The sequence below is a fragment of the Berghia stephanieae genome, chromosome 6 (assembly GCF_034508935.2).
Source record: "Berghia stephanieae isolate SIO BIC M18660-M18661 chromosome 6, UCSD_Bste_1.3, whole genome shotgun sequence".
In the NCBI taxonomy this organism is placed as follows: domain Eukaryota; kingdom Metazoa; phylum Mollusca; class Gastropoda; order Nudibranchia; family Aeolidiidae; genus Berghia; species Berghia stephanieae.
The window spans coordinates 21,913,912-21,923,911 of NC_088365.1; the positions used below are offsets into that span (position 1 = coordinate 21,913,912).

General features: G+C 35.2%; 1 protein-coding gene across 1 annotated transcript in view; it reads right to left on the bottom strand.

The window, feature by feature from the left end:
• The window catches only part of LOC144975800 (uncharacterized), a 20,252-nt gene extending 14,384 nt beyond the window's left edge, over window positions 1-5,868 (bottom strand). Inside the window, exons 1-3 of the mRNA XM_078919987.1 lie at window positions 5,778-5,868; window positions 3,459-3,652; window positions 2,375-2,448 (exon numbers count right to left, since the gene is read on the bottom strand). Of these exons, the coding sequence (XP_078776113.1) occupies window positions 2,375-2,448; window positions 3,459-3,652; window positions 5,778-5,868 (359 nt within the window). The remainder of the gene's footprint in view (window positions 1-2,374; window positions 2,449-3,458; window positions 3,653-5,777) is intronic.
• Between the last annotated feature and the right edge of the window lie 4,132 nt (window positions 5,869-10,000).

Genomic DNA, 10,000 nt, shown 5'->3' on the forward strand with positions numbered 1-10,000 from the left:
CGTTTTCTTTTTATGTTTATAAACTGATGAATCAAATTCATTTCCAATTTCACAATTAGGAATGTAAATTCAATTTTCAGAGCTAAGCTCATTGCGATATTATAATTTTGGTAATCTTGTGTTAAGAGTTCAAAACGAGATTCCAACTCCGGTACGATCGACCTTGGGAACGAGGGTGAAATTTCAAACGTCTAACTGTTCTTTATTTAACCAAGTAGTCGAGTCTGTACTTAACCCAAAAACCCCAACGCATGGCAATAACTACTGTCTGTTGGAGGGTACGTCAAGATATGGAATTCGAATTACAAATAAGATAAATATAGGAAAACATTAGATATATAATTTAAAGGAAATTCAATCACACCGTTGAAGGGTTGAAGAACGATTTTTTTGTTGTTGAAATCGGTCGACACTTAACCGATGAAAGCAAAAAGAAAAAAAAGAAAAAAGAAATGATTTAAAAAATACAACTCCAGAGGGAGAAATGAAACTTCAATACGAAACAAAGTCCTTTGATTTCTTGTGATCAAAAAACCTGGGTACCAACTTAGATGTAAACTCAAAAACGGGGTTCTTGAACTTTGTTGTTGTTTTTTTCTTAATGTGGTATTTTGAATCAATCCTACTTCTTTCATTACTTTGTAAAGGGTATATATCATGAGTTTTGCCGAGGTGAAAGTTGGAAGATTGTTTAATTAACGCCTTTGTATATTTGGTTACGAATACCATACAAAGGTTACTGGTGATAATGTACAAATCAGGTTGTAAATAATATAGGCATCGAGATATTGACGACATGATATTATTAATATCCTATCTTCGTGGGATGTTCAAAACACATAAATTTCAGATTTTAAAAAAATACATTTGTTGTCAGTTTAAGAGTTAAACATGAATCGGGCCTATTAAACAGCTATAGTTATTACCAGTTGGTACGATTAATAAGACAATAATCGGAATCATATGACAGCTTGCGAAAGACATTATAAAGTTAAATTTTTAAAAACATAAAGATTCTCATCGAATCACCATTGGATCTTTTCAAAAATACATTCTCCAAAAAGATCTTAGAAAAAATAATGAGACTCCGCATTAAAAATACATAAATAAAAATAAATATATATTTTTTCCCATAATCCGTTTATTTTCTTTCATGTTTAATTTATCTGTTCTGATAAAGGGAAAATTGCATTATTTGTAAACGCTTTTTAAAAATTTCTTTACATCGATTTTTATTGGTGCACACACACACACACACACACACACACACACACACACACACTCAGAATGCAATACAGTGTTTTTCCATTCCTATAATGGCCGCATTCCTTTGTGCATAAATTACCATGCTAAATAGCAACGTTTCAGAATACATGACAATAAAAAAAGGAGGGTCATGCACATCTTTATCTTAGTTTCTCGTCTAAATTTAATTGTTTGAATAAAATGAAAATAAAAATAAAATAAAATTCCCTTAATTCATCCCATTGGGGAAATGTGTCTCTAGGGTCTATTCCAATGGAAGACTGGAATAACCCAGGCGTCAGCCGCAGTGCAGCGCCGCAAATTGAGCTAAGGCGAGGTGACTTGCTCAAGGCCACACAGCGCAGCGGCGGGTGATCGAACTCGATGCCTTTCGGGTACGAAGCAAAGACTGTACTGCTGAGCCACGCTGCCCCCAATCGAACCCAACTAATATAATAGATAGTTCGAAGATGACGTCACTCAGGACTTTGTTATTTTTTTTGCCATCCGCGTTTATGAGCAATGCTCACTGAACTGTATTAACCTGACTATGAACGTTCATGGATACACACAGTTTTGTGTGTTGGTCCGTTTTTCTTCCGGATGGCAATGTTGTGAGCTTCTTAGCCAAGCATATAACGGTTAACCCAGCTTCAGTTCCAGCCGGATAGGCTGACCTCCTAATATCTGAACATTATAATCACAATATTTCGAGCATAGTAAAGTAACAAGTAGGAATTGCTACAATGCCGTGAAATTTTAACTCACTTGTGTCCAAGATATTGTGAAATGTGTTTAGAATCTGGAGGGCCTACTGATTCGGCTGGTCAGCATATATTCATGACGGCTATGAGTAAACTAGAGGGAATGAGATTAGCGGAAGAGTAGCGTTACTTGATTGGGAAGTCACGAGCGGAAAAGTTATTAGAGAGAGAACGTCATGTTGGTTGTGCGGCATGAGACACTTCACCGAAAGCGAGGTTCAGAGAGACGCATGCGCAAAACCATTTTGACGTTCTCTCTGTAAGGTGACATCCAATCAAGGGACACTACTCTTCCGCTAATCTAATGAGATAAGCACAGTACACCCGCCTTGCAGGTTGATTTATCTATACATCAAGTCCTGTACCGAGTAACCTTCTGGATGCTTCCACGGGGATGGACTGAATAGCTGATAAGTTTTGAGAGTTGTGAATGGATGAACTGGATAAGAGGTGACAGGGGGTGGAATCGGTGCCAAAAATGTTTCAAAAAGGTGCCAAAATGTAAAAATTAAGGCGGTACGTTGTACGTTGTACTATTTGAGTATTTGAGATGAGCGCAGCGCTGATGGTGCCAAAAACTGAAAAGGGAGGAAAATTTGAATGATTGCCTTTAAAAACCCTTTATTTTTACAACATTCACCCCCCCCCCCCCCACACACACACATACATCCGCACACGTTTTTAGAGCAATTGAGATTATAAACTATCATTGATACTCTAGCTAACTTCTAGAGAGTGGGGAAACTGCACTTATTTGTTCCACCACAAACCAAATCTCTAACTGCCAGTACATTTGATTGAGGGAAATATAACTTTTTAAAAAAAGAGGAAATTCTTCCTCTGACTAAAAACCGCGGATTTCTGCGGATCGGAGGAAAACCATCAGCATTGGATGAGCGAGACCTAAGACGCGAATGGTAGGACAAGCAGGGCGAATTTCGATTAAATTAAACTCTGTAATAAGTTCTTTAAAGAAAAAAATAAGATGCCAAGTTGTGATTAACACAATATACGTACAACTGACATGTAAACGGATCAGGTTTTAATCCACAAAGAGTAGCTGAATTGTTCTTTCTGATCCCTTTCCTGGCATAGCAGTATTGGGTGGCTGGGTGTAAGTCAGATCTGACATTAATGTTCTTTGCGATTAACGGTCAACAAAGAGTGGTTCCTTCTTTAGTTTGGCATAAATTCAATCTTGAGTGCCATGAGTTTGAGATAAATAAGCAATGAAGTGACCGATATTTTTATTTCATTGTAAGGAATTTAATATATATTCCCAGTTACATCTGGTAGACATGGGTAAAAAATACCTGTCAACGTGATAAAATTGATACCGTAAATATTAATATGATCTACTCATTTTGTGAGATGAAATTGAGACGTCAACGCGCTATTTAAAATGAGTGACTTTTCACAACGAAAGCCGGGATCCGTTAAAATGACTACATTGTCAGCGTTGATGTGAGGGTATAAATGATTGGACGAGGGAATAAAGTCGATACTGGTGGACAGGAACCAGAGCAAGATGTTGGAAATAAGGGCCGAGGATTGATGACATCTGTACACAATGTGCCTCTTAAGCGATGACCGAGAGTTCCTTTGGGAGGAATGACTAGCAGAACCGAGGAGAATGTTATAAACTACAAGAGATATTTAAGATTGGAAGATTTTTACTTCATGAGTGAGTACGAAAATCAGCTCCAAGGTTTAAAGTTTTCATGGAATGCAAAATATAAAGGCTGAATGTTGTCAGAATTATGTTCAGTTCCGTGAAGCAAAAATAATTTTGTACACAGTGTGACTTTTAAAGCGATGACCGAACATTCCTTTGGGGAAATGGATACCAGCAACGAGGAGAATGTTACATATCATAATATACTACAAGAGATTTTAATGACTAGGAGATATTTTCTTCAAATGGGCTTAAGGAAATCAGCTTTAAGGTTATAAGCTGCATGTGATACGATGGGGTAAAATGTCGAGAAATAAATTATTCTAGCAAATCTCCCAGTATTTGTTGGGTTTAAAAAAATGCTAATAGGAGAAAAAAAAACATACCAAGAATAAAAGTTGGCAGATAACGACTATGCTAAAATCAATAGAGATAAGAAGTATACATCTCAGGCATTGCCCGTTAAAATATTATTTATCTTTCACAATAACACATTCACCAATTAATGTAAACATAAAGCCGCCAGAATAAGTGCCAGCTGATGTTAAGGTTACACATTTCGTTGAATAATATTTATTTTAATTAAAAAATTGAGCTTTTATGTAGCGCAATATCCACTAAATGTGCTCAAAGCGCTTGTGAAAAGTTGAGGGCCATCTAAATCCATCAATATTGGATGCAATACCTTTCTGGGCAAATTGAAAAAGAAAAGTTATTTTGTCGGTGTAAGACAAAATGGATCTGGCAATGGGTTCGACACTACTAGAGGATAGCCCAAACCAGTGAAAAGAAACTCGTGACAGGACGGAGGGCCAAGGTGAAGGCTGTAACTAATGACCTTTGCGCACTCGGTGTAAATTAATTAAGAACAACCTAGAAGTTCGATTTTGGTTTCTGGGGTTATGAGGAGCGATTAAAGCTCGGTGATCTCTGAGTTCAAATAGTACTATGAGTTCGGTTTTTATGTTTTATCTTTTAATACTCTCTTTCCAAGTATTTTCAAGGTACTATTTTATAATATTAAATATAGATATCCACTTGGACCAATTTTGAAAGGAGGTAAAGTTAATTAATTATGAATGAGAAGCCGGGGGGAGAATCAGAGTGGGGAGAGAAGGCAAAGAGAAGTGAAGTGGCTGGAGAAATGAGAAGATAAAGAAGAAGAAGAAGAAGAGAGGAAGAAGAAGAAGAAGAAGAAGAAGAAGAAAGAAGAAGAAGAAGAAGAAGAAGAAGAAGAAGAAGAAGAGAGAAGAAGAAGAAGAAGAAGAGAAGAAGGAGAAGAAGAAGAAGAAGAAGAAGAAGAAGAAGAAGAAGAAGAAGAAGAAGAAGAAGAAGAAGAAGAAGAAGAAGAAGAGGAGAACTACGGTATGGAATGCAGATTGAGTAGGCCATAGCATTTCTGAAATGGACGACCAAACGGGAAGCACGAAAACAAAAACTCCATCGTCGGTTGTTGTTATTTATCGGTTAATGGGAAATTATCGCTGTAGCATCCAGCTATGACGGTCGTGAACAAAACAAAATGGGCGACAAAGGAAAACAAAGGGAATTGGGAACAGACCAGGAATTACCACACGCACATTACGGTGACGCTAATGTTCTTGTCCAAGAAGAATAATGGAGACGACATAGTTACGCTAAATTGCCAAAACATCGTTTTCTGTTTTTTGCTTTTTAAATTAATTTTCTTTGTTTTGTTTTTGTTTTTTTGTTTTTGTTTTTTTTTTTTTTTACTTTTCCTCTTGGCCAGAAATCTTTCACCTCGTACAGCCATAAATTAGAATTAATACCAAATATTCTCAAAATATCTTAAACGTGAGGTTTCTGACAAACTGGCAGTCATTTAAATTTAATAATAATAGTAATAATAATAATAATAATAATAATAATAATAATAATAATAATAATAATATAATAATAATAATAATAATAATAATAATAATAATAATAAGAATAATAATAATAATAACAATAATAATAATAATAATAATAATAATAATAATAATAATAATAATAATAATAATAATAATATGACATGAACTAAAGATAAACGTTGTTTTGAAAAATGAAAAATGGTGTCTTTTTCGTTGTACAGCAGATAATCACGGTCTCTTCTTGACAGACACAAAAATTTCGAATTTTCACCGTAGAGATCATTAACCCGTTCTCATAATCACAGTCCATTACGTGTAATATATATATATATATATATATATATATATATATATATATATATATATATATATATATATATATATATATATATTATTTTTGTCGATAATTACAGTGTTGTTGCTTCATCCAATCATCATAACCATCTTGCGGTAATTGAGCGATGTCCAGTTTTATGGTATTATTGGTAGAACTTTTTGAGATTTTTTTTTATAGAGCGCAATATCCACTAAATGTGCTCAAAGCGCTTTACAAGGGGTCTCTGGCCAACAGCAACATTTAAGATTTAGGACGGGACATGACGCCTGTTAGGCAATATTACATTTTATTTCGGACAGATACTCGGCAGGTACTCATTTTACACCTGAGTACGGTGAGAGAATGTGAGCAAAGAGTCTTTTCCAAGGTCTCAACTATGCGCCGAACGAGGCTCGAACCCAGAACCTTCCGATCCGAAAGCGAGTGTCATACCACTAGACCACATAGCCGCACAGAAGAAGAAGAAGAGCAGACCTGGGTCGGTCCTGGAGTATAACAGTGGAATCAATCAACGCTATCAGACCGGACAATATAATACTGGTTGACCGAAAACGGGATTGGTTTTACCCGTTATCAATGAATGGCGCACACATAGACACGTTTCCATCAAATATGTACAGGTGGAAACTTGGAAACAGTGATACCGGCCAGAAATGTCAGGCAGCCCCAGAGACCAGCGATCACATCGTCCTCCACTTGAAGGTGGCTACGAAACCATCCTTAGGGCGGAGGAAGACTTTAGAAGCTGGGTTGACGAAATACATTTGGAGGTGTAGCCATACGCTACTACTACTACTACATAGACAAAGAATTTTAGATCAACAAGAGGTGTTGGATTTAAACAGAAGTCGACTTGACGAGTGCTGACTGAATGCGGTTTCCACTGTATTATGTAGGTTCTCGTTTTCCAATTATTCTCCCTATTCCACATCCAGCAGTTATTAGGTAGTTGAATATGATTTCAAATCTGACAAAAAAAATACTCTTCAATTGGTAAAAGCTAAGCAGAATATTCAAACGTTTGCGAGCACCTGTTACTGTCCTTTTCCGTTTAGCGATATAAAAACCGGGATAAATTCGCTAATCTCATTCCCTATATGTACATAAAAACCAATCGACAAGGCTGTACGGATGACACCTTCATAGCTCAACCAACAAACAGATTTGCGAATCAGAATACAAAACTAAAAAAAGGAAGGAGAAAGACAGAAACTAAAATATGTACGAAACAAAATATTACACCGCAAAGACATAGAGTAATCGAAATTAGAAATGAAGAGTTGGACAAAAAAGTCGATACTATTGTAAATGCAACAGCGTTCAAGCAATGTATAATGCTGTAAGACTAATAAATCAGAGCAAAGACAATTTGACAACTCAAAGATAGAGGACGACTAGGGCAAATTAATTATTAACCTGACATTTTGAATGTTCTTTTTGAATTTTATAAAACAAAATTTCAAGGCAACAAAACGCCACACGTCAGCTGATTTGAGGGAGATCCCCGACCATTTTTTAAACCTATTACACCAAGAGAAGTGAGAAATACTTTTAAAAGTCTAAATAACAAAAGAGCACCGGTAGAAGATGGAGTATGCGTTTTATATATATATATATATATATATATATATATATATATATATATATATATATATATATATATATATATATATTTACACACACATATCTTCACTTTTTCCCTCTTATTAGTAAAATAACAGAATAGACAATTATTAAGAAAAGATTAACAACAAATAGCCATCAAAATTTCGTTAAATCGTTGAGGACAAATATTATATATATATATATATATATATATATATATATATATATATATATATATAATATATATATATATATATATATATATATATATATTATACACACCGCTCTCTATATAATCAAGTTGGATAATTGGAATAGATATCGTGTTTTTCATCGATAGAGAGATAGACAACACAAGACAGCAATCAAATAATTTATTTTACTTAGCAATTTATTCGTCGCTCTTGGTTGAATATCCATTTATCAGGTTGTTTTTTTTTCCTTCAATATACAGATGATGGCTCATTTTTTCTCTCCACGTTTTGTTATTTCCCCCTTTTTTTCAATCTAACTTTGATAATCATAAATGTGTTTTCATTAGCTGGCGATATTCATACGGGGTATTCAACAATTATAATGATCCGAAGCACACTGAACAATCAACCAGATTCTAAAAATAAAAAAAGCATTTAAGTTACCCGAAATAAAACGTGAAAAGGAGTTTCTATTTTTAGAATGAGATTCTCATCTCTCTCCGTTATTTTGACAATCATTTTGGAAATACGAAGGTATTTTAGATCTAGCCTCTATTTCTGTTCATTATGAAATCAAGAATAATTATTTTCGCACACTTACAACTTGAGTTTTAGAGATTTATGGGATAGATCACCTGTCCATAAAACAGTCATTATGAGGAAAAAGGAAACGCAAAGAATTTTAACCAACTCACAAGGTGAAATTAAATGAAATGTCCCAATCTAATTCATATTTAGAATAAGCCCATCCGCGGGCCATCGTAAGATGCCGTGGTCTAGGCATTCCATGAAGGACTATAGATAGTCCGTCAAACAAAATCACAATGTTGTCCTGAGTGAGCAAACTGGGGGGAGATTAATCTTGCCGAGGGTAAAAAAAAAAGAAGAAAGAAAGCCTGAAACGGGGCTCGAACGTGGGACCTTCCTAATCGCAATACAATGCCTTAACCCCCCCCCCCCCCCCCCCCCTATTTATTGTCAAGGCGGAATAGTCAAATTAACGTTAAACAGGATACAATACTGCAGTAGTCTGAGAAAAAAAACAACAGGTATTTAAAATTTTGACCAAAAAACTCATCCTTAAATTTCGATCAATCCAAACGACCTTTATCTTGGAAAAAACTCTCCAAACTTGGACCTCCCAGGAAGAGGTTTTTGTCCAAAAGATTAATACGAGCTGTTGTTTGTTTGTTTTGTTTTCTTTCAATAGTACGACTTGATAACGTAGGTTTTATACCAAAAGAAATCGCAGGAAGTACAAGCGAAAACGGAATGGAAATTTCTCACCAGACGACATGAGCACATCACGTGACATGACATGACAAGGCAAGCAAGACGGGACGGGACGGAATAATTAAACTGAATTGATTTGAATTGAATACCGACGACAGGACGCGGGAACAGAGAAAATAAATCACTTACTGTGAATATCAACGGACCAGTTAACTGCTGGACTCTGGTAATAAAAAAAAACAACTCTTATTTAAGAATTTAAAAACAAAAAAAAAATAAAAATAAAAATAAAAAAAACAACTCATCCCTCAGATTAGATATCGATCGATAATTTGACCATCATTTTGTTAAAAAAAAAAAACGAAAAAAAAACCCCAAAACATCTCTCAAACCTGGGACTTTGAAGGACGTGTTTTCTGGCCAAAATGTTATATATGTGTTTGTTTCTAGGGTTCTCTATTTGTTTTTTTTTTGTTAATTTTTTTTTTAATTATTTTTTGTTGTTGTTGCTTTTTGGGAGGACGACAATATCCTCGAAAGTAACTCAATACATTAACATCCCAGGAGGAGCTGGGGGGATCGTTATTCTTTGCCATTAATTGATATGTTCCATTGTCCATTTGTTTGCTTAGTTTCCTGAATTGATATCGCTATCGGGCAGCATCGGGACCGGGCAGCATCGGGACCGTTCGTATTCAGATGTAGCGACGATAAACGTGTCATTTTATCATCACCATTGACAGATGGATGTGACATGGTAATTGTCATCAATCAACTACACACAACATTCTGACTCGTTGTGTCACGGGTGTGTAGTGATTTATTACACAAGTAATTAGTCACATCATGGGCATGTTAAGCTTAACTCTCTCCTTATAGGCCATTTTCCTGTTTTTTCCAAAAATTTCACACCCAACCTATACAAAAATAGCTCTATTTCACTCAAACACAAAAGCTGTTGGTTCTTGCTATATATACATATTTCTTTCTGCTAAACGAACTCTTCAACACAGTGTTAATATACTTTAATTATAGCAAACATTTTTGTTCAAATATGATGTACAAAAGAAATC